At 39.3% G+C, this 26,063-nt stretch overlaps 1 protein-coding gene across 7 annotated transcripts in view; it reads right to left on the bottom strand.

Moving 5' to 3' along the window:
- Positions 1-26,063, bottom strand: part of LOC117294633 (myoferlin-like) — a 144,103-nt gene that overhangs the window by 44,688 nt on the left and 73,352 nt on the right. For 3 of the 7 annotated variants that reach the window (XM_033777128.1, XM_033777127.1, XM_033777129.1), the window contains 10 exons: positions 25,748-25,825; positions 24,529-24,710; positions 23,197-23,349; positions 21,884-21,982; positions 21,024-21,185; positions 19,945-20,122; positions 14,138-14,215; positions 10,052-10,162; positions 6,120-6,289; positions 3,923-3,973 (listed from right to left, as the gene is read on the bottom strand). In XM_033777128.1, the coding sequence (XP_033633019.1) occupies positions 3,923-3,973; positions 6,120-6,289; positions 10,052-10,162; positions 14,138-14,215; positions 19,945-20,122; positions 21,024-21,185; positions 21,884-21,982; positions 23,197-23,349; positions 24,529-24,710; positions 25,748-25,825 (1,262 nt within the window). The remainder of the gene's footprint in view (positions 1-3,922; positions 3,974-6,119; positions 6,290-10,051; positions 10,163-14,137; positions 14,216-19,944; positions 20,123-21,023; positions 21,186-21,883; positions 21,983-23,196; positions 23,350-24,528; positions 24,711-25,747; positions 25,826-26,063) is intronic. The other 4 variants (XM_033777132.1, XM_033777133.1, XM_033777130.1 and 1 more) reach the window with 4 other exon arrangements.

The raw sequence follows: 26,063 nt of genomic DNA, 5'->3' as shown, positions 1-26,063 counted from the left end.
GTATATCTACGATCTATCTCTCACACCGGAAAAATTATGTTCTCAACCATGCCAATGTGTACATTTGGCAATCTTTAAAGGTCAGTTCATAGACTGGTAAACCCCCCCAAAAAGTTAACGACCATAAAAACCGCCCTTGTGAGAAAATGACAAGATGATCACAATTCATTCTGGCAACAGAGGTGTTTTCTTGACAGCAGCTTGAAACTGCTTTACAGTCTTTCAAGTGCGTGAGGAAAGTTTGGGAGCAGACAGCCACATAAAAAAGCAACAGCCAACTGTTTTACAACAAAGAACCCTATTTCAAGATGATCACAATTCAAGAAGGCAACAGAAAATACTTAAAGGAACATGTTGCCTTGGATCGGACGAGTTGGTCTATAAAAAGTGTTTGTAACCGTTTTTTATAAAGTGCATACGGTTGGAAAGATGTTTTAAAAGTAGAATATAATGATCCACACAAGTTTGCCTCAATATTGCGTGGTTTTCCTTTTACTCCGCGAACTAACACGCTCGGCCATTTATGGGAGTCAAAAATTTGACTCCCATAAATGGCCGACCGTGTTAGTCGACGAGGGAAAAGGAACACTGTGCAATTAAGAGGCATGTTTGTGTGGATCATTGTATTTTACTTTTACAACATCTTTCTGCCCATATGCACTTTATAGTTACAAACGCTTTTCAAAGACCAACTCAACCGATCCAAGGCAACTTGTTCCTTTAACGTTTTACTGAAAGCCACTTGAATCTGCTTACATTCTTAAAACTGAGGGAACATTTCTTCTGCAGCAACCAAACATTGACAACTGGGGTGGTACAGTAAAACCAGACTTCCTAGGTTATTCCCATAGACTATTCTGTCCGGCCTGCTGCTTCGTTTTTGAAAGGGCCCCAAGGCATTTTCTCCTTGGTAAAGGGCACCCTATGAGGAAAGTGTTAATTTCTACAGGGGTGGATTTCACAAAGGTAGTCCTAACTTAGGACTAGTCCTAGGCAATGCTTAAAGAGATAGGACCAGTCCTAAGTTAGGATGAGTTACTGGTCCTAACTTAGGACCAGTCCTATCTCTTAGCATTGCTTAGGACTAGTCCTAAGTTAGGACTACCTTTGTGAAATCCACCCCTGGAGCATTTCCAGGGCACCAAGGCAATGACCAGGGGGGCATGGATGCAATCGCCTTCGTGAAGTATCAGGACTGTCCTGTAATCCTAAGGCAAAGCAGATTTCTCGTAGAACGTTTAAAGGACAACTCAAGGAAAGTAGTTTGACTGTTTCACAAACGACAAGGATCACTCTGGGAGACTACATCTAACCATTTCACAAGCGGCAGGGATCACAAAGGGAGATGAAAGTCCTTTTCACACTAACAGCATTCATTCCGTGCTGAAGTTACACAGATCATCAGGTCACTCAAAACAATTTCAACGGGCACAATCAGCTTTTGGGTTACACGTCTAACTTTCGATCAGTGCATTTTGTAAACTTTTCACACTGCCAGGGTACTGCAGGGATTGCAGTGGGATGCATGATTAGCTCTACAATTGTACAAAAAATGTATCTCTGCAAATGATGATGTGATGTCATGTGATGCACTTTCAACCAGTCACAACGCATTGCTATAAAAATAGCATCGCTACAATGGACAGCACGCCGTATCAATGCCTCTCCTAACTAAACCTGGTAAGAGATGTGCTGAATAACAATGCTGATTGGCTCCCAAAAGTGACTTCTTTTTAGAAACTTTTCATTAAAAAAAATGCAACTGTATCTTGACACCAATGGAAAAAAAACAAGTTTTACAGTCACTAAATTGCATTCAATTAGACATGTCACAATATCAAAAACTTTTGAGCACCTGTAGGACACAAAGGTGCGTGTCAGAATAAAAATTCGAATTGTTTTTTTGACACAACTTAAAAACAAACAAAAAAAACCCCACTTTTACAGTTGACCTAAAACTGCATACAATTAGACATTTACAAGTTCAAAGAAGAATGAAAGGGGACCAGTTGCTCAGTGACTAGACGCCTTTTTTTGAGCGAGCGCAAGGACTTGATTAGCCTCAGGCTTAATTTAAAATGTGCCTGATGCGGCCACACTTTATTAACCGATTCCAGACGGGAATCAGCACTTCCTGTAAAGACAAGCCTCTGCAGTGTGCACAAGGTCTTCCAACAACTTTCACAATACAACAAAAATACATGTATAAACAAAACTTTAAAAAATGACAGCGTAACTTGACTTCTTGACTGGGTGAACACCTGTAAAACACATGCAAGGTACACCCTTACCCGGGCTAGCCCTTACCTCATACCATCTGCTAAGATCTAATCACCAAGAGAATAAGTATAAAACATTAAGATTAAACCACCCGAATCATTTGACAAAAATCCTTTTTCACCAGAACCAATAATCATAGTGGGAGACTTTTACACGCTTACGTAGGTGGCAGCAGACTTAAGACCGAGTCACACTGCAGCGGTAACGAAAACGATAACGAACACGAAGCAAAGAGAATGCATTCTATGGGTTGAACTGCTCCACGCAGAATCCACCCACGCTCATTCAACCAATCAAGGGAGTGCATTTTTAACATTCTCGTTTTCGTTCTCAGTATCGAGGCCTGTGTGACCGGGTATTTAAGCTCGATTCATACTTTTGAACTTTGAGGTCACATATTCGCAATGAACTTTTGGAAGAATTTGAACTCCTGCTAAACATAGAAATTTGCATCAGGGATAGGGGGGGGGGGGCATAATAATAATGCTGGAAGCTGGGTTTAAAATTTAAAATTTCTCAATTCGCATGCTTGAAATCCATTAAACACCTCCCTCAACCAAACCAAGATTAAATACACACAATTTAAATATGACATTCCCCTCCGACATCTCACATTTTTTTGGGACAGTTTCACAGTTTGTTCACATATAAATCAGGCCTGATACTTCAGTGAAGCAACGTAGGCAACTGCCCAAGTGCCCCTGGGTATTGCCTTGATACTTGAGATGGTTCAAGAGAAATCTAAGCTTTCACGACAGTGGTGCCCTTTGTAGGCTGTGCAAGTACATCCCTTCATGTAAAAACAGAGCACTATTCTTCTCTGAATGTCATCAGATGTTTTGGATGTTGCTGAATTTCGCATTGGAAGAGTTTCGGATACATAGCAATTTCTACCATTTTAACGTGAGGCTAGAAATCCCCCCTCACATGTCACATGAGAACAAATTGAATTTTACATTTTCCTAGTTCTTTTAAAGACCCTGGACACTATTGGAAATTGTCGAAGACCAGTCGTCTCACTTGGTGTTTCTCAACATATGCACAAAATAACAAATCGGTGAACATTTGAGCTCAATTGGTCGTCAAAGTTGCGAGGAAATAATGAAAGAAAAAACTGCCCCTGTCAGCCTGTCACATGAAGTTGTGTGCGGTTAGATGCTTGATTTCGAGACATCAAAATCTAATTCTGAGGTCTCGAAATCAAATTTGTGGAAAATTACTTCTTTACCGAAAACTACGTTACTTCAGAGGCAGCCGTTTCTCACAATGTTTTATACTATCAACCTCTCCCCATTACTCATTACCAAGTAAGGTTTTATGCTAATAATTATTTTGAGTAATTACCAATAGTGTCCACTGCTTTGAACGCGAGGCTAAAAACTTCTCAAAAACGATCCCCTCACTCACATGAGAACAAATTCAATTTTGACATTTTCCTTGTTCTGTTAAGGAAAAACTACCTCGTCCTTAAAAAGACTGAAGTGTCAAGCCTGCAACCATATATTTCATCAATTTTTTCGAAAATCTGAATGAAACCAGGACTATTTCACTATAACTAATGATGAAAAAAGCAAAAAAAAATTTTTTTTAGCGGCATGGTGAACCCAAAGAATGTTAGTACGAGTTCAAAAGTAATACAAACCTGTACATATTTGATTTGCTTTTTACCGAAAGCCACCATTCGTTTGAACTTCTGAGTATAGTGTTTGGCATTGTCGAAAAAAGGACCGTGTGTACAATATTAAATTTACTCATTATATTAAGCAAGCATCAATACAAGTGAATGTGAATACCCAAACAAGAATGGTCGTGTCTGAAATGCCGACTGCGACTACAGCTATGGCTAGATTGCGCATCTGCCTATTCTTTAGCACTGGCAGCATGCTGATCTAGCGACTGTAGCCTAAGTCGCAGTTTCAGACACGGCATATGACTGAATTTTCCGTCGTAGTCAGGATGTCAATCCCCAGGGCCCAATTTCATAGAGCTGCTAAGCACCAAAAATTTGCCTAGCATGAAATTTCTTCCTTGATAATAACAGGATTACCAGCCAAATTTCCACGTGATTTTCAAGACAAGCAAACAACAGCTGAATACCAGTACCAAGAAATATGCAACAAATGGAAATTTTGTTGGTAATCCTGTTTTTATCAAGGAAGATATTTCATGCTAAGCAATTTTTGGTGCTAAGCAGCTCTATGAAATTGGGCCCTGGTCACCCAACCCCAACCAGAGTAACTGTGGCCTTTCTCAAACCTCAGCTAGGGATCCTACTCCGTTTGTTGATGTTCGTCCACCTTTGTGCACAATACACAGTACTCCTAAAGTGTATATAGGCCAGAAAGCCAAGCAGTCTTTCCACTGCGTTCACAGTGCACAGAGACGGAGCCCGAACCCACGCTTGAGAAAGACCCCTGGTTCACGCTGTCCAATACCCAACTTTATTTTTCTTAAGTATAGAATTGCCATCCTCAAAAAATGTTCTGATTTTGAATCGATTTAGAAAAAAACTGTCCCCAATGAAAAGCACTACCACGGTGGCAATTTTGATGTGCATTGTACAGTAACAAAAATTGCATCCAGTCACACAAACAGCAACATATTGCAATCAGTAACTTTCTCTTTTAGGAATTGAAAATAACTACACATGACTTTCACTGGTATGATTATAATCTGCTGTAGAGCAGCTCACTTTGATTACTATCATTACGTTAACAAGTTTGCAGTCTCTGTTGAGTGTACGATCGATTCCATTGTTTAGACGTGGCGTGAACCAGTGTCAAGAAAATGAGCATGACCTCGGGAAGAAATTACCCCCCCCCCCGACTACGGCGGCAAATAACCAGTGTAAATCTTTATATAAGTCAAGAAAGTGTGCATACTTAGAAGTATTTTAGGTGTTAAGTGTGATACATCCAGAGCCCAAATCAGGCAGTTCTTTGGAATAGTTAAATTGCATTCAAAGTAAAATATATTGCCATGCTGATGTGGTGTCTTAAGCATTCTTCATATTCAGATAGCCTTACCTTTTAGGCCCTAGTTGGTTAAGTGTTATTTTAAAGCTCTTCTTCATCCATTTGAGGAGCACCTTAACAAATTTTGAGTTTGTGGCACAAAGGGCCTGGTTTTGTGGCTACTGTCTGCCACGCTCGCCATTTTGCGAGTCAAAATAGCACGTAGTTAAACGTGTTGGCGCTCTACCACTGAGCTGTCTTGCCTTACATGTATGTTGGTGGTCTTCTCCCTATGGTCAGCATTGGTGGTCTCCCTATGGCCAAAGTGGGTTAATCACTGCTTTGCCTAAAATGCAGCTTCACTGTGTCATCCCACAGGGGCATCAACTTCCAAAATGGCGCAACCAAGATTGTCTTGATGATGTTTAGTTATAGGCCCAAATTTAAGGAGTTGCTCGAGAACTAAAGGTTACTAAGCACAACAAAGTTATGCTCACCAGAATAAGGTGAACAGCCAAGCTACCATGTTGCATGTACATTTTGTGAATGGTTTCCTGCTCATTTCTGCTTAGCAGACAATTGCTAACGAACATCCTTTGGTCTAGCAGCTTCATGAAATTGGGCCTAGCTAAACTGGGTCAATAAATTCAAAGTCATGCAAAACTGGGGTGGATTTCACAAATAGTTACGACTAGTCTTATCTCGAGTAGGGAAGAGTTACTCGTCCTAACTTAGGACTAGCCTTAAGTTTTTAATATCTCCTAGGACTAGTTCTAAGTTCTTTGTTTAATGGTTACTGGGTCGCTAAATGTACAATCTCGAAAACTTGTGATATTACCTTAAAATGAAATAAAATAAAAAAGCAGCTCAAACGATTTGACTAACCTTCTTAACTTTCTTGATGGGGGCAATCTCACCGGGCGCACCCTCGACGGCCGGCTCTTCCTCCGGCATGATGACCACATGATCGGTCTCTACGGCACCGGTGCTACTCGCTGTGCTGCCGCCGGGGGTACCTGCCGTACCTGGTGACTTACGACCAGGGGGTACTTCTTCTGAAGATTGAATCAAATATTTATTTAGATGTTAGTAAAGTTTATCTCGGTCACGAGGACTGATACACAGACATGCAACTTTTAATTGCAAAAGGAATACAGGAAATGGCCAATCAGACTAAAGTTTTGTACAGTGTTTTTCAGTTTTCTACATGTATGGCACTGTTTTTCAGAAAAGTTGCATGCCTGGATAAAGCAACTAGTTTTAAAGTAGACTTGATTGGCAACTTTTGTTTTGTCAACGTAGTCGCCAATATCGCAACAGAAATTACTGGATTACAGACATCCGTATCGTATAATTTGTAAAGTCCGCTATTATTATTTTCTGTACATCAACATTGTAACTGCCATAGTCCTTTTCAAGAGGGAATTTTCTTTCTTTCTAAAATCGATTCAAAAAAGGGAAACCTTAACAGAAAAATTAGGAAAATTTTGGTGGATGGCAATTTATACTACAGAAGAAAACAAAAGTTAAGTCCATCCGAGCAAAGTCGATGTTGAGACCTCAACCGATGCCTAATAACTAAAAAACCCAGAGTCGTCAATCAAGAGGAACACATCAAAAATAATAGTTTCAGGTCAGTGGGTTGTCATTCAAAGCTTATTGTTGATATTTGGACCGAGTCATGAAAATGCAGATTTGTTTCCCCAAAAAATGTTTTCCAATGCTGACTCAGTGGGTGGGGTGGTTGGTCGGGGGAAATTCCTGTTTAAATTTGTATAGTAAATATAATTTTGTGAGTTTAAAGCCCTATTCCCGCTAAAACCATACTGGTTGTTTAATTTTACCATCTGCTAACTGCTTCTACACCCCCCTCCCCCCCCAAAAAAAAAAACCCACTTGCAACTCTACCTAAATGGAAAGCTTCAACCAAGATGAAATAGTTTTGTGATGATTGAAACGATGACATGATTGTACAGAGGTGCATCTAAAGATGACATTGTTAAGATAGAGATAGAACCAATGATAAACCCAGCCCAGGGCACAAATTAATATACCTGCTTAAAAGAAACAAAAAGTAGCTAAGCGGAACATAACCATTTTTGCTTAAAGTTTTTAATTCCTCAGCTACAGGAAAATGTCCAGCAGAGCAGATCAACATTATTCCAGCAGCAAAAAAAACCAGAGATATGAGATAACACCATGCATAATGATTAACAATGTCTTTAAGCTGTTAAGTAGAAAAGGGTAGTGCTGATAGCACATTTTTCCTGCTTAGCCAATATTAGCAGGGAACCAGTCACAACCTGTAAACAAAACATGGTATTTTGGTTGGTAACCTTTTTTTGCTCAGCAAAGTTTTTTTCTGCGCTTAGCACATTTCTGTACTCAGCAGCTTTATGACATTGGTCCCAGATGATGCTACAATGAGGGTGAATATGAGCAGGGCCTGATTGTCATACAGCTGCTAAGAAGAAAAGTATTTTTCGCTTAGCAAATATTATCAGGGTACCAGTAACAAACAATATCCATTACATAATATTTTGGCTGGCAAAATCTGTTTCTGCTAAGCAACTTTTTGTATGCTAACCACAAATTGTTCTCTAAGAAAATATGTTTTGCTTCTTAAATATTACTGGGGTACCATTAACAAACAATATCCACTACATAATATTTTGGCTGGCAACCTAATTCAGCTTTAAGCAACTTTTTGTAAGCTGTCCACAAATTGTTCTCTAAGTATTCGGTCCCTGATAAGAAAAAAGATCAAGCAAAAAAAAACACACATGTAGTAACAAGATTGGTGCTGATCTTTGTGGATACCAAACTGACAAACAGCAACATGTTATTCATTGTTAGTTATGATGAAATGATGCTGTAGAAACCAATGACTAGCCGATAGACTCTAAAAGGCAACCAGTAGGGGCGCCCCTGGCTTGACCTTTCCAATGAGGATTACGCATACATTGAATGTCAACGAGGTCAAGCGAGGTCAACTTGTTCCCTTCACACTCTACAGATTTAATAATTGTCAAAGAGTACTCTAGAGTTTCGCTCTTAAAGGGCATGGCGGCATTGTGTTTAAGCTCAAAGATGCGTTAGTTCGCAATAATGCACGATTGGATGCTTTGAAGAAAAAAAAAACATGCAAGTCTATGGCAATTAAGTATGAGTTGTCATCAACAGAGAGAAAGAGAGGCATACATGTAGTTACACCACATAATAAATTCTTGGTTGGTTGTGCACAAGTAGCTCTACAAAATTGAGCACAAGTTACAGAAGGTTTTTATTTCAATATGAGGTCATCGGGAACACTAGAGGGCAGCAGACTTATCAGGTGACCCAATTGCTTATAATAAAGGAACACTAGATGGCAGCAGACTTATCAGGTGAACCAATTGCTTATAATAAAGGAACACTTTGCCTTGGATCGGACGAGTTGGTCTATAAAAAGCAATTGTAACCGTTCTGGGTTGGAAAGATGTTTTAAAAGTAGAATACAATGATCCACACAAGTTTGCCTCAAAATTGCGTGGTTTCCTTTTACTTTGCGAAACAACACGGTCGGCCATTTATGGCAGTCAAAAATTTGATTCCAATAAACGGCCAGCCGTGTTAGTCGACGAGGTAAAAGGAAAACCGAGAAATTACGAGGAGTGTTTGTGTGGATTATTGTATTCTACTTTTACAACATCTTTACAACCATATACATTTTCAAAGACCAACTCGACCGATCCAAGGCAACGTGTTCCTTAATGTAGTTAGAAATTCACACAAAATCAGAATGTCGACAATGAAAAATTATCCGTCGCGCGTGCTTAACCAGGAATCATTTTTAACTATCATTATTAACAACTTGCTCAAACCAATCAGACATCTTGGATTTCAAAGTCACACCCACACACACACCAAATACACACAGAAACAAAGCAACAACACCACTGTATGAAGTTTACTCATTGCCAACCCACAAATGACGAAAGTCATTTTTCATCCTGTGGTTTTATGCATCCCAGGGAGGTATTTTACATTATGTGGACAACCCAAGTCTTTCCAAAGTATTAACCACTGACATGACATGTGCAGCATGCAATTAGAACCTTTCATAACTGTAGTTTGGATTTAACTGCCTGAGCTGTGACACAAACTTATGAAGAATTTCCATTGTAAATGAGCATTCACCACATGGTAACATAACGTAGGCTAAGAATACATGTACATGTAGTGATCCGTGCGTTTATCATTCAACACCAATTGGATGATCAATATTTGCTTACAAGTCTATGCCTCTTTAAGACACTGGACACTATTTGGTAATTGTCAAAGACCAGTCTTCTCACCTGGTGTATCTCAACAAATGCACAAAATAACAAACCTGTGAAAATTTGAGCTCAATTGGTCGTCGAAGTTGCGCGTTACTAATGAAAGAAAAAACACCCTTGTCACACGAAGTTATGTGTTTTCAGATGCTTGATTTCGAGACCTCAAAATCTAATTCTGAGGTCTCAATATCAAATTCCAGGAAAATCCACTTTAGAGGGAGCCATTTCTCACAGTGTTTTATACTACAAACCTCTCCCCATTACTAGTTAATACCAAGTAAGATTTCATACTACTAATTATTTTGAGTAATTACCAATAGTGTCCACTGCCTTTACTACCAAGGACTTTATCAAAAGGGACCCAAACAAAAACAAAATCAGAAAATAGAGAATCTTTGATTGACAGAATCAGCATTATTTGAACTTGTGGGTGTTAGTTACGATGTGGTTAGTTTTTTAAAGTTTTTGTTTGCAAGGAATCTGAGAGCCAATGCTAACCTCTGTGACGTGCGCTCACAGCTAATTTCTCGACGCTTTGGCTTAATAGGTCGCCCATCATTGCAGCCACAACATCGGGCGACATTTCATCACTCTCTCCAAAAGGTGGGTCTGGAGAAAATGAAATGAAAAGCCTGGCAATATTTAGCAGTGGGCCGTCTTTAGATTTTTGGTGCGCTTTGGTGAAAACTCCTTGTTACATGAAATAATGGGCCGAGTACTTTCGGAGTCTCTCACTCTCTCTCTTTATATATTCATGTATTTACACTGACTGCTTAATACACCTATATCTACATTTTATGCTGGGTCAAAGGTCGGGCAGGAGTTTTAATTAATTCTATCTAAATACATATTTACTTTTTAAACATCCAAACTCTAAAATGGGGTAAAACCCACTCGATCACCAGGTAGTGACCGGTAACCCGGATGGGTGTACACAATACTAAACAATCAAACACCACTACCAGCAGCCGATTTCACGAAACTTTACGCAACTGCGTAAGTCCACTTGCGCAACGTTTAAAGCGCAACTTACACCATAAACGTTGCGCAAGTTTAAGTTAAGTTGAAATGGGACAACATCAAGGGTTGAATACATACATCCTATTATTGCTGATTCACAATCTACACAGCCCCACGCCCCGAAGAAGACCATTTTTTTTTATATGAGATAGTAACCAACTTTCAAAATTAGCTTTTCCCATCAAAATTTGTTTTGGTACATTACATGTAGAGTCACGGAATTCAAATTTCCACAGGCCAACATACAGAGTCTATCTTCAAAACAATTTGTCGGAAAGAGCACCTCTCCTTCCTGAAAATTGGCTTTAAATATCAAAATTTCCAAAGAAAATTACTTGCACTTTTTACCAAAACAGGGCTGCCCAGCCAAACATGGTTGGGACATGGGACAATAAACCTTCCTTCTCCGCCCTTGCCCAACAGGGTCATTATCTTTAGCGAGAGAACAGACTACCCAGGAGAGCCTTTATCGACTGCAGGCCAAGGAGGATGCAGGCCCAGCCGGATTCAGCCATGATTATAACAGTTCAGGATGTAGTCGTGTGGTCATACTGAAGTGGACCCATCACCTAATCAGACAAGTTCAGCCATTCTCAAAGAGGAAAAATGGGCGCTGTCAACTTCACCCTAAACGAACCACGTAAATCCTAAATGAACCATGTCATTCCAAAACGAACCATTTCATTCCAAAATTCACAGAAAACTGTGCATTAACATTCCCTTTAAACCCAAAGAACTAATTCCAACTGTCAGTCTGCTCATAGAGTGGTCTGCTCAATAGGGTAAGATGTGACCTCCCATGACCTCATTCACACTGATGAGGTCAAGTGAGGTTGCATGTAACAGTTACCATTTACAGTCTATTACTCCAGCCCTGGGCCAAATTTCACGGAGCTGCTTTAAAGCAGAAAATGTTGCTTAATTTTTTTTCTGCTGAGCACAACTAAGTTGGATACCAGCTATATTTTGTACAAGTATAATGGTATTTTAGCTGGTAAGCATAATTTTGTGGTGCTTAGCAACTTGTTATGCTTCAGCAGCGTTTTGAAATTGGGCCCTTTCAACTGAAATCAACATGTCAGCAAACATGCCCAAATACAGGAGTCCTTTTCCTGGATTGCTTTATAAGCAGTTTGTAATGGGTACAATCTTTATACAGGCTTTTTTCGAAATCACAACCATTTGGCTTGGGCTCCATCAGTTATTTTGATTATGTACTTTTTTTATCAAAAATGCGACTCAAGTCTGAGTCACGAGTCATACAACCCTGAGAAGTAGACACAGAAGTAGCTCTGTCCTAAGAAGTATGCTAATCAATATCACGCATGCGTAGAGCAACAATCCCGGCAAAAATGCTTGGGCCACCCATTCCTAATGTTACATAAAACCATTCCCTGTCCACTTCACCTGACAATAAACAATTTCTGTCCCCCGTCCCCCCCCCCCCCCCCCCCCCCCCCCCCCCCCCCCCGCTCAATGTTGACTGTAACGCGCAGAAGACCGTGCAATCAGAACCAACATTGAAATGGGGCATGGGGGCCCAACGAGTTATACATGTATTGACCCCTTGCACGCGCGTCACACGCGGCAACTGATCCGCGCTCACCATGTTGGTGGGCAAGTTAGGTTTACGTGTATTAATGCCGCGTCGCCTAAAACGCGCACTTTCACTGCATAACGTACATCATAGAGTTATATACAAAAACGTACATTGAAATTGCCCACCAGAATGGCGCATTCAAGATTTTTTTTGATGATGACGTCAGGTGAAATGGGTCAATATGGCCGGGATTGTAGGACACTATAGGTTGGCAAATGTACATGTAGGCATACGCATTTAGTCATTCCGCCAACAGCCCTATACAAAAAGGTGCAATGTCCCATTGTTTTGCCAACCAGTACTGTTAGTGCGCACAAGCAAATTGAAATTGGCGTTCATGCAGTATAGGTTATTAGAAGGTTCTATCGTCTAGATTTAGAAAGAGAGGTACAAGTCAGAAGTGTTAGTTTTTCCATGCATTTCGTGCAATACAGTAGCTTTCGACTTCACAAAATAATAGTTCTGCACAAAATAATATTGCTCAGCAACTGTAGTGCGATGCTCATATGTTTAACACTGAGCGATTTGCATGCATCGAGCAACAACATACTGTCAGGTCAAAGGTTAAGAAGAAGATGCTCATGCCGAGATCCATTACGAGTTAATGTCTTTGAATTTGGTTAGTTTGCAGTGATGTAATGAATGTTACAGTCCAGTGTATTGGTATGTGCATGTTAGAATGCAGATGTGAATGGTAATTAATGATTAGTTTGGAGCGCGGTACATGTAACTCGCAGCCCCGGCTGTATACTCCCCAGGGAGCTGAGATGGTTTAAGGATTGAAAGATATGGCCCAGTGACCAGGGGTAATAATGTCAGAAGTGCTTTGATTTGCCCTTCGAGCTGTGATAAAGCGCTATATAAAAATTGATTATTATTATTGTTTAGATGAGTGAGAAAGTGCTTTGCATATAATGTCCTTTACGGATGGTATCAAGTTGAAGATGTTGTGAGTTGAGAATGTCACAGCTCGTTTATATGAAGAAGAGTTCTTATGTTCTAATGTTGCAGTAATAAAGAGTATTCTCGTACACTCAACTCATTTGATCATGTATTTGTACTTGTGGGCGTAAATTTGGGGGAGGCTTAGTTTTATACCCTCTTCACAAAGACTATTATTAATGTTTCTTTGAGTCACACAAAAACACACTAATACTCAAGTATTTTTGAATCATACTCCAGCCTCATTGAAACCAATTTTTATGAGCCCGCATTAAAGGCACTTGACACCTTTGGTAATATTGTCAAAGACCAGTATTCTCACTTTGTGTATCCCAACATAATATGCATAAAATAACAAATCTGTGAAAATTGTTTACTCAATTATAGTCATCGAAGTTGCATGAAAATTTGATGAAAAAAAAACACCCTTGTTTCACAAATTTGTGTGCTGCCAAATGAATAATAAAAGGCTTCAGCTGATGTCTTTTATTATTTAAGAGTGAGAAATAACCTCTTTCTCAAAAACTAAATTACTTCAGAGGGAGCCATTTCTCACAATGTTTTATACTATCAACAGCTCTCCATTGCTCGTTACCATGTAAGGTTTTATGCTGACAATTATTTTGAGTAACAACCAATAGTGTCCAGTGCCTTTAACACCATTATCTCCTGTGGATTCAGTGTCAATGCCATCAGGTTGTTTTGAGTTTACACCCCCGTTTCAAAACTCTCAAAAGTTGCAGACTCAAAATCGCCCAGAATCATCCCCCAGATTTACGCCACTGAGTACACTTATTAAACTGCTCTTGAAACAAAACATCAAGTTACCCGTCATTCACTGGTGCTAATTTACACGACAACAGCATTAAAAACCCTTTAAAAAAAAAAAAAACTGTGCAAAAAGACAAAAACTCTGGCCGTCTTCATTCACTAAAAGAAAATCGCAAAATCACTCAATAAAATCCCGCAGACATCATGCATAAATGTAATCAATATCTACAATAGCGTCAATCATCGGCAACCTTTTCCATCCAGAAGCTTGGTGTCCTCCTGGGGGCCATCAGCAGCTGTTGATAAATCCTGTGACCCCTCATCTGAAACTAAAATATAAATGTTTTTGCACTCTAACCACTCAATTCTAGTCCATTTAGCATTTTTTTGTTCCTGCGTTTAACCAAAGTAAAAACCAGTGCAGGCCTCAAACTAACCTCATCGAACCCATAGCAATTATTGTGGTGCCCTGTGCTTTTGCCTTGGTGCCCTTTGCAAAGTTTAACTATATGCTGTAAGTAAAATCCGGTTCAGGCCAAGAAAAACCCAACGACACCCACAGCAATTGTTGTGGTGCCCTGTGCATTTGCTGTGATACCTTTTGCAAAGTTGAACAATATAAGTAAAAACAAGTGCAGGTCTCAAAATAACCCACGGCACCCACACCAATTGCCTTGGTGCCCTGTGTTTTTTTGCTGTGTTGAACAATATAAGTAAAAACAAGTGCAGGTCTCAAAATAACCCACGGCACCCACATCAATTGCCATGGTGCCCTGTGCTTTTGCTGTGATGCCCTGTGCAAAGTTCTGATACAAATTTACATTTTCCTTATAGAAGTGCCCCTTACGAGAGGGCAATTGGTGTACCCCTTCAAGGCATGTTAGTTTGTATATAGTGCTCTCATCAAAGCTCTTCTTATTTATTTCTAAACAGGGTTTTGAAAGTTTTGAATTGCAAGTATGAAACCATAGTTATGTAGCACCTTGTAAGGGTTTACAGGGTGCTGCGGCATATTCAGCGGCCACTGCCAGAAACACAGGGGCAAACCCCTTCTACCATTTGTCAAAGTCATTCTGAATTTTGTTTATTTATTCTTGTACATTTATTATAAGTTTTTCTTCCATAATTACTGCATTTGTCAGCCATTGACCACTGGAGCGTAATGTGACTTCTTCAAAAAATATATACAGATATTTTAGCGGACTTAAAAAATATGGTAGTTTTACAAATATGAAATGGACCACAGTGGGGCAGTTAGGGTGTTAATATTTCTCATGAAACCCGGATAAGTGAAAATCAATGTTATTATGCCTTTAAGTAGGACTTGAAACTTTGCGTGGTAGAAGTAAAACAGAGAGAGGTTTGCGATATTACCATGTAAATATCTTTTTTGAGTAGTGGTGGTTCTGAAAAGAACCAGTGGTTATTAACGACTAAACGATTCGATCAGTACGCTCTGATCATCGTATTATAAGAATAAGATGTGTGAGATTTTTAAGATGCATTATTCTGTCTTGCTTGCCACGTTATATGCATGGTCTTCTTGCAAGTGTGTCGCTTTTTGTGGTAACACCATGTGAATGTCTCTTTGTGAGTAGCAGTGGTTCTGAAAAGAACCAGTGGTTAATTACGTACATCTCAACATTACGATCAGTATGCTCCGATCGTCCTATAATTAAAGATTATGCTGCCTGCAAACCAGTCACTTCCTGCCAGATGTCAACCGCTGTGTACAACATAGTCTGTACATGTTGTTTTGCATTGCTAATTTTTGTTATTGGTCTTTATTGTGTAACTGACTCCTATCTTTTTTTTATAATATTGTAATACTTTTTCATTGTGAATTTTTTTTCGAGCAATGCATGTATATCATAATATGATTTCAAGTACTTTTCTATACTTTTCACACCAGGAAAAGGAATTTAATTTACTTTTTAACACGACTAATAAAATATTGAATTTAATTTAAACTGAATTGAAAATCCCATCAGATAGGTCTTGTGACTGCCTACAAAAGCCAGGGCTTTAAAGACACTGGACACCTTTGGTAATTGTCAAAGACCAATCTTCTCACTTGGTGATTCAGAACATATGCACAACATAACAAACCTGTGAAAATTTGAGCTAAATTGGTCGATGAAGTTGTGAGATAATAATGGAAGTAAAAACACCCTTGTCACAAACTTGTGTGCATTCAGATGCTTGATTTCGAGACCTCACACATGAGGTCTCAAATCAATGAAAACAATTTACAGAGAAATTACTTCTTTCTCAAAAACTACATTACTTCAGAGAGAGCCGTTTCTCACAATGTTTTATACTGTCAACAGCTCTCCATTGCCCGTTACCAAATAAGTGTTTAGGTTAACAATTATTCTGAGTAATTACCAATAGTGTCCGGTGACTTTAAGTTAGACAGTCATTCCTGCCCAACATTCTGAATTTGTTGTACAATTTATAGTTCCCAGGTAATCATATATTCACTAAAAATATATAATTTGACAACTAATTTTTATCTTTAAGAAAACTTGAATCCCTGATTCCACAGCAACAAGAGTGTGAAATTAACCTGCACTGCATGGTCAAAATCAAACGCTATTCTAAGTCTGTGTATTACACTATTTTGAGCCAAGCGTCATGTTTGCTTGAAGATAAATTTATTATCACATGCATACGCGAGGAGTATGAAAAAATATAGCGCATCTGCATCTATGTTGTCCATATTCTACTTGTACATGTACTTGTGTAATAGCTAATAATATTTTATAATAGATGTTAAATTTGCATCGGGGATAAAGAATATTAATTTTGGTTTTTACCCATACACCGATGTGTGTTAGCACTGTAACACACATCGGTGTATGGGTAAAAACCAAAATTAATATTCTTTATCCCCGATGCAAATTTAACATCTATTATATCGTTGCGGTACCCGCTGCCAAAACATAGGATTCGAACTGCCTCTAGCTGCCGGGCAACCTCGGTAGTCTAGTTGGTAAGACACTGCTCTAGAATTGCAAGGGTCGTGGGTTCGAATCCCACCCGAGTAACATGCCTGTGATATTTTTTCACAGGACTCGGGAATAATATTTTAATAAAGACAATCCGGCTGAAATTTGCACTTTATAAAAAAATACTTGACTTATTTCTTGAAACCAATCATGTCCGCAGAAGTATGGTTAAAGTTATCATATTATTAATAGTATCGGCGACAACTTAGCAATCCGTAAATGGGCAGGAATCAGTAAACGGGCATCACCAAAGAGAGTCTCATGTCATGCACAGAGTGCTTGGTGTTTAATTTAAGTCTCAGCCATTCACAATCCAGTGTGCAGGTGGTTCCCTGATGTACACCTTCGTGTGACAAGGGTGTTTTGTTTTCTTTCATTCGTATCTCGCAAGTTCGATGACCGATTGAGCTCAAATTTTCACAGGTTTGTTATTTAATGCCTATGTTGAGATACACCAACTGTGAAGGCTAGTCTTTGACAATTACCAACAGTGTCCACTGCCTTAAGTGCAAGAAGTTAGATTAGTAGCAACCTCAGCCAGGCCCAGTTATATAACTACAAGATCCGGGAAACATTATTGTCTGGTGCTGTCTCCACACCTTAATAGACAGGTGAGGTTTGAGATAGCATCATGTTTAAATCTGTTTTGAGTAGTGTTGGTTCTCAGCCAGGCCCAGTTATATAACTACAAGATCCGGGAAACATTATTGTCTGGTGCTGTCTCCACACCTTAATAGTCAGGTGAGGTTTGAGATAGCATCATGTTTAAATCTGTTTTGAGTACAGTGTTGGTTCTAAAAAGAACTGGTGGTTGGACAACTCAACGCTCTGATCGGTACGCTCTGATCATCTCCTGCAAGTCTAAAATGTTATAAATTTTCAAACTAACTAGGACTAGCTGGGAAATAGCAAAGATTGTTTTCTGCAGTATTGTGGTATAACTTGTGCAATTTTTACATTTTAATATTTTATATGTTGCTGTACAAAAGGATTTAAAATTTCATGTATTTTTATATACTTAACGATTAAACCATTAAATTCAAGATTTTCTACACTATTATAATTGCCTCAGCTACTTCTACTTCTACTTTACTACTCGGCAAAGTCCCATGATGGGATATCACGCCAAGATTACGCACGTAGGGTAGATTAAGAGTGGATTTGAACTGGGAGAGCGGGGCAGTGACAACAGGCAGTGGAAGATTGTTCCATCCAGGGGTAATTCTTGAGGGAAAAAAAAAGAGTTTTTGTAGATGTTGGTGCGGGGAGAAAAGAGATTATATTTCAGTGGATTGTAACTGCGTGTTGATATACCGGGGGGAACAAGAGTCAGAAAGTTGAGTGGATTTATGGATGGTAGTTGGTTGTGAGAGATCCGATACATCATTGTAAAACTGGCATTTCAGCTGGGTCGATATCCCATATATTAGGAACCAATCAGTCATGGATTATCACTTGGTACAGCTTCCTTGCTGGCTAAATAAGTCTCAATTTGACAAATACATGTAATTAAACTAGCTGGGACACGTCAGCAGACATCCAGATGTTGTTTGCAACATAGCATCAGGTGGACACCCACCAATTTCTGCCTTAATGAAGAGTACCATTTTAAACCCAGGGACCAAACACCATAAATCATCAACTCAGCGAAGCTTCTCTATTCAAAATAATCAACGTTTGTTCCTCTAAAATAAACTATTTTGTTTACCCTTACGCCGATGTGTATGAAATTGTTGCATTAAGTCCGGTTCATACTTCCTGCGAATGCGATTGCGATACGAATGTTGACGTCACAAATTCGCAACAAAATTCGCACTGACTTGAGTTGTGCACAACTCTCTTGCGAATATCGCAGCGAAAGAGGAGTTGTGACATCAAATTCACATCAAATTCGCATCGCATTTGCATTCGCAGGAAGTATGAACCGGGCTTTACCCTCTGCTAGGGATTTGAACTGTGTCTATAGCCATCGGGCTACCTTGGTGGTAGTACCGGGAAAGTACTAAATATACAGTGCTTAATACACATCGGTGCAAGGGTAACAAACTTTCGCTTTAGATTCGTTTATTTTGAATAGCCATGTCCACATAAAAAAACTTCACCTACGGCTATTTGCTGTTAGCCAAGGTGGCAACGTTGAGGAAGATACCTTCTAGGCAATCTGAGCCCACCGTCAGCGCACTGCTTAGTGCTTACCACAAAATTCCACGATTACCCGGTAAAGCACATTCTTTATGACTCTATAAACCCTATGTGCAGAATGCCACAGTATAAGCAGTGCTATGAAAGTAAACCTTGCCAACGGCCAAAAACCAGCAATTCAGAGAAGGGCCAAAGATTTGGTCAAACATTGCAAAGATGTAAGGCATCAGAAGATAACAACTGCAGGGTGAATGCAAAATTTTAAAATAAGCAAGCACATAAAATAAAAATACCATGAATGGAAAGTATTAGCTGCAGCATATACCCCGTGTGATGAACTTTATAGCAAAGGTTACAAGCTCAATCATCTTTTAGCCGAGATGGTATCAAAAAAAAAGAGTGATACAGCTAAGAAAGATGACAAATCAATGTGTGGTGTACAGCAATCATTTACTGATCTTGAACTCTTGGTGGCAGCAGACACTGCGGTGGTACCTGGGGTCATGCTGAGCTGCCTAGCGTTGGGTTTAAGGGTTGGGCTACACAGCGATCATCTGATCAGTCATGGGTTATTGAGATTTTTACTTTGCAAATCAGTTAAACAAAAGAATACTGGGGTCTTTCTCAAACCTCGGTTTACATGGTTTAGGCTCCGGCTCCAGGCTCCGTGTGTTGATGTTTGTGCAATACGCACTGCTCCAAAATGCAGGTTAGGGCTGAGCTGCATACACAGCGCGTAGAGCCTGAGCCCAAGCTGAGGTTTAATAAAAGGCCCCTGGTCGACTCGTAAATAAATTTCCCGGGTTACCAATGCAGTGTTTGCTGCCACCAAGAGTTCAAGATATGGGAAGGATTTCTGTATACGGATGGATGAATCGAGACGTAGAACAAGGAAAGAGACAAACCTCCGTTCTCAGTGGGTTGGTCAGTCAATGCTGCGCCGTTGGTCAGGGCTGGAATGACTCGGTACTCTGCCAGCTTCTTGATGACCGCCACGCCGACAATAGGTTTACGTCCAAAGGCGCGATGGTCACGAACTTTGACGTTGATAGGAGGAGTGTACAACTCTTCCTTGGGCAGGTCCTAGTGTTTTCAATCAAATCAAATTATTATGTAACGGTAAAAACAACAACAGCCCAGCCGCCGATTTCACAAAACTTTACACAACTGCGTAAGTCAACTTGCGCAACGTTTATGGCTTAAGTTGCGCCGTAAACGTTGCGCAAGTGGACTTGCCCTGTTGCGTAAAGTTTTGTGAAACTGGCTGCTGGAATTACATGCAGGCCAGGAGGCCATGACCTTTGTTGACCCTGGTCTTGGCCTTGGTGCCCTTCAAAAGTTTCCCATTGACTTTAAGATTTTCCAATTGAAGTGCCCTTTGCAAAATGAAAATGGCCTTGCCCTTTCAACATGTTCAAATATGAAAGTCAAGGCCTGCCACAACATGGATTTTTCTTCTGAATATAAAGACCTTTGTTTTGGCTGTTGAAATAATATGTCACCGATGCCATGAACTGACTCACACCCCTATGGTTCTAGTAAAATCTAGCAATATTAATAACAGAAAAAGTATATGGTGCACAGTATCTGGAGGACCATTCAAAGGTGCCAGTCAATAGCAAATCACTGTGATTCAAATCAAAGATTCAAAGATACATGTAGGTCTTTAGATGGCGTTTGAATGATGACAGATCATGTGTGTCCCTTAACTCGTCTGGCAAGGACTACCAGAGACGCAAAGCTGGAAAAAGCCTGGGCCTGATTTCACAAAGAGCTAAGATTGATCTTATTTGCTGATCAATCATAGTTGCCAAGTAAAGCGTGATGTCACAACTCAAATCACTATGGTAAAACTGACAATTTGTCTTACGATGAATTTTATTGCTTTGTGAATTTGGCCCCTGGTCACCGTAGCTTACCAGGCGAGTGTTTGGAACAGATTATTATGCTTGACTGATTGATTGATAAGAAGTTGACAGCTTACCACTTGCATGAAGAGCAGTGGAGAATCAAAGTTGGGGTTCTTCTTGGTGTTCTTGATGACCTTGGATGAGATGATCTTGCCGCCGATTTCAAACTCGATGCACGGTGACGTCACCGCCGAGAGCTGGAACTTCTTCATGTTGCGTACACCCCAACAAAGGAACTTTACAAAAAATATTAAGCATCATTTATTAGTCGGATATTCAAAGGCAGGGTGTACCGTGGATTAGTTCTCCAAAATATAATTAATATAAAAACTGACTTGATGGAGAGCAATGGAGATTTATTGAAGTAATGTAGTTTCAGAGAAAGACGTAATTTTTTGACAAACAATTTTGAATCTTAAACATGAAGCCTTTCTCAGGCATATAAAAGCACACCATTATATGCAAAAAGAGTTTGTTCTTTCATGGTTTTCTAGCAACTTTGATGTAGATTTGAATGAATGATTTTATGAAATCTATACAAACTGTACTATCGACCTTATAGTCAGGAGCTGACAATGTTGCTATTATCTCAATTATAGTTGTAATATTCATTGAATAAGGTTTATCGCGAATAGCAAAATATCAAGAGAGGGCGCTGTAGGACCCACACAAAGGTATAGGCGCTGCGTGCGAGAGTCGTAGAAACTGCATAGAAACCGCCCCATATTCCTTCCCACAATGCATTGCGATTCTGAATCGCGATAAACCTTATTCGACAACATATATGTCAGGCATGATATTTGGTCCTCGGGAAAAAAGTAGGGAAATCTGATTGAGTACGAGGGCTAACCTACATCAACTATTACAAACTTTGCTGGGCATTTAATAACAAGATGAAAGTTTGAAATTTCTCATCCCTGATAGCTTTACTCACCTCCACACCAGTCTTCTGCATAACAGGACGGATGCCATTGGGAACCAGGAAAAGATCTCCTCTAGATGGTGGCATGAACGGCAAATCAGACGTCTCCGACTAGAACAAAAACATTCAAAAATCAATTACGAATGGAATTCAATTCAATTCAATTAAATTCAATTCAATTATTCTTTAATAGATCCCAAAAAAGAGTAAATCTAATGCCCGCATACAGTAATAACATAACAGTTTAAAGCCTAATCTTTGCCTTTTCAAATCTTTGCCTTTTCAACTCTCCGGACCAGAACATCTAGATGGGATTTTCAGTACCTACCTAATTACTTCAGTTTCCCCCCCCCCCCCCAGCTGGAGGTATCCTCCCCCTAGAACGTAAATCTAATAATTTGTCAGAGCATACTTTAAGAAAAACCAGGAAACTAGAACACCTTCAGATAAAAACTCAAAAATACAAAAACTCGCCTGTCCCCTCAATGCTCCAGATGCTTAACTCAATCAGTTCATGATAACAGCTCCATTTCATTTCCTTTGTGCTCATGTTGTGTCCAAATCTCCCTTGCCTACAGAGTGGTGCTGTTTTATTTTAAACTCCCTTGTTTTGTTTTTATTTTGTGTCCACAAATCCCCCCTCCTGTCTATAGCTGTTTTCCCAATTCCTGTTTGTCTGTTTAACTTTAGTAATATTTTTAATATTTTGTTTTATCATGTAAACTTGTACATATATTTTTGATGTAATTTTATTGTTAACCAAATGCCATTAGTCTATGACTTTTCATTTGGTCTTGTATTTTTATTTGAAAATACACCAATATTGAATTGATTTAAATCTAAACCCGACATACTTCCAACCTTTTTTTCTACTGACATACTTCCAACCTTTTTTTCTACCTAATTATAAGCACCTTGATCATATTTCTTTTGTCAAATCAGGGTTTCATTGCGGCAAAATTCAAAGAAAAACGATTACTCGAAAATCTCCAAAACAGGGCCAATTTCATAGCAAACAATGTAGCTAAGCAAAGCAGAATTTTGCTTACCAGAATAAGGTTACCGGCCAGACACCATGTCACATACACAATTTGTGACTGGTATCCCGCTTTTTTGCTCAGCAGAAAATGTTTAAGCAATATTTTCTGCTAAATTAGGGCAAGCTTAGAAGAAAAAAATTAATAACACGTGAATGAGCATGGAAACTTTTTAGGAATACCAACATAAAGTGATTACAAATGTAGCAATGCCAGGTCACTTAAACAACCAACCAATAGAATGAAAAGAGTTTACTTGAGCATAATGCAAAGATGATTCTAAATTACCATGAGGAAGAGTTCGAAAGAGGCCAGTAGTTCACCAGCAGTGCCTTCTCCTTTACATAGAGTATACCAAGCCAGTCTAGATACACGTTGATCAGCGCTGTCCAGTTTCACCATCGGTTTCATCACCACACGACCCATGAACTCATCACTGCCCTGTAGTAGTCAAAACATCAACAAGATCAGTTGGATTGGACGGTGAAAACACAATCAATCAAGATTTGCGAAGACACCGTTTAAAGCCATTGGACATTTTCGGAACAGGAAAAAAAAAAAGTTCACAGATTTACAAATAACTTACAGGGTTTACAGAAGGTACATGTGTGTAATGGTGAAAGACTTCTCTTGAAATATTATTCCATGAAAGGCTTTACTTTTTGAGAAAACATTAAAACAATATCAATTCTCGATAGCGAGAATTACAGATTTTAAACACCTGTCATGACACGGTGAAACGTGCCGAAACAAGGGAGGGTTTTCCCGTTATTTTCTCCCGACTCCGATGACCGACTGAACCCTGAATTTTCACAGGTTTGTTATTTTATATATAAGTTGTGATACACGAAGTGTGGGCCTTGGACAATACTGTTTACCAAAAGAGTCCAATGGCTTTAAGGCGAGATAACACAAAATAAATGTTTAGCATCCCTGTCCGATTCCTTTTTACGGGTTGCACAAATTTATTTTTTATTTTAACCAACTCAAAATTAGATTGAAAAACCATGAAATGTCAACCTTATCTATCAGAAAATGTAACACTTGCCAGTCAGAACTGAGCTTGTGTTGATTATATGGTTAAAAAACTGTTCATTCAGTTACACATTTAAATTTATTCTTGTGAAAGTAAGCTAAATAGAGGCCTACTGAACAAAACAAAATCACGGTAATCATGTTCAATGTCTTGTCTAACAGGAGAAAAACCAATGGTTGTTTGAAATGTTCAAAGAATGGCGGCCATCTTGAAAATAAAAAAAATAAAAGGCCCCTCCTATTTCCTTTTCTTCAGTTCCTTGGCTACATTATCTGAAATGTACAATGATAAAGGTAAGTAAGTATATTCTCGTTGCTCCAGTACTGCTCATCCAAAAAGAAGAATTGTCTGAAATAAGATATAGAAATGTTTGCGTTAACACCATGTAATGACTATCTCTAATGAGTTGGGGTGGTTCTGAAAAAAACCGTTGGTTTCAACTTGACGTTTCGATCAGTATGCAACCATCCCCAACTCATTAGAGATAGTCATTACATGGTGTAACCGCAAACCTTTCTATATCGTATTTCCACCATGCAAAATTTCAAATCTTACTTGTCTGAAATAAGAACAGAATGACTTACGAATGTATCTTCATCGAAGACTTCTACAACGATATCTGGTGGATTGGCAGCCAGGATTTTGGGATCTCCAGGTATATCGATCTCATCGAAGATCAACGTCTGATCCCAATGAGGGCATAGAGTCTTCTTGATCATTTGCGTCTTCTGACTTCGGTTGAGGAAGCTCACAAAGGCAAAGGGATCTACAGAGAGAGAGAAAGAGATTCCATGTGTGATAAGATTATCCATGATTCATAAATACCTCAGACAGTTTCGCTATTCCTATTGGTGGAGAGCGCATCATGTGGGTGTGTATAAACCTTTGTTTATGACCAGTAAAAAGTGTTGAAACATGGGCGTGACACGCGAGCTTGCACCTGTGCTTATAAGACAGTTTCTTCATTCCTATTGAAATTTCTTGCTAAGCAATTTTTTGTGCTTAGCAGCTCTATGAAATTGGGCCCAGATATTAACCCTTTAGAGACCTTAGTGACTGCAAGCTGCTTGTACCACAATGCCAGAGCAGTCGCAATATTTGACCACCTTTTGCTCAACCAATTATAGGGTCAAAGAAAAGGTTTGGGACTGAATTGATATTTTACAATGTTTCCCATGCAAATTTAAAATCTACAACAACAACAACAAAAACATGTATTTCTATTTCATCATTAATTTTCCGGACATTTTACCTGAAAATAACGCTGCAAAAAAAATCAACAAGATTGGGCAATGTCTGGGCATACAGAAATGAATGGTCTCTGAAGGGTTAATAACAGGATTCAAACCAGTCTCTAGTCACTGATCCCAACATTCCAGTATGGGCAGAGATGAAAGACCAAGTAGAATCTCTGTGACTTCAGTGAATCTTGGTGGTCTAGTTGGTAAGACACTGCTCTAGAATTGCAAAGGTCGTGGGTTCGAATCCTACCCAAGTAGTATGCCTGTGATATTTATTCCACAGAGCTTGGGGAAAGTAGTGAGTATACAGTGCTAACACACATTGATGTACGCGTAAAACCAAAACTATTAGACCTTATGCATTGACGTCATCCAGCGGCCATCTTAGTGTAAAAACGGTGACATAACAATCAAAACGCACAGATTTGTATGTGCGGCGCACAGGATTGGCCAATGAACAACCTCCTTTGACCTCTAGGTGAGGGCGCCCTACTGAAATGACATCATGTGCATTTAGGTCTATTAAAATAATGTTATTCGGTACTGGAATAAACACACATACCAGAGAAGCTGTCAGAGTCTGCTGCAGTCAGGTCCCTGGCTTGGTAGATGTACGCACGCAGTTGATACTTGTTGGTTTCTATCACAATAATAAACACAACAGAATATTAGAACCCTATTAATAAAAATGGGCCCTGGGCCCAATTTCATAGAGCTGTTTACCGTTAAAGGGAAGGTACACGTTTGGTAATTGTCAAAGACCAGTCTTCTCACTTGGTGTATCCCATCATAAGTATAAAATAACAAGCCTGTGAAAATTTGGGCTCAATCGGTCACCGAAGTTGCGAGAAAATGATGAAAGAAAAAACACCCTTGTT

The sequence above is a fragment of the Asterias rubens genome, chromosome 9, assembly GCF_902459465.1.
Source record: "Asterias rubens chromosome 9, eAstRub1.3, whole genome shotgun sequence".
Classification (NCBI taxonomy): domain Eukaryota; kingdom Metazoa; phylum Echinodermata; class Asteroidea; order Forcipulatida; family Asteriidae; genus Asterias; species Asterias rubens.
Note: the sequence above shows the minus strand (reverse complement) of the source record. Positions and strands in the feature narration are given on the sequence as shown.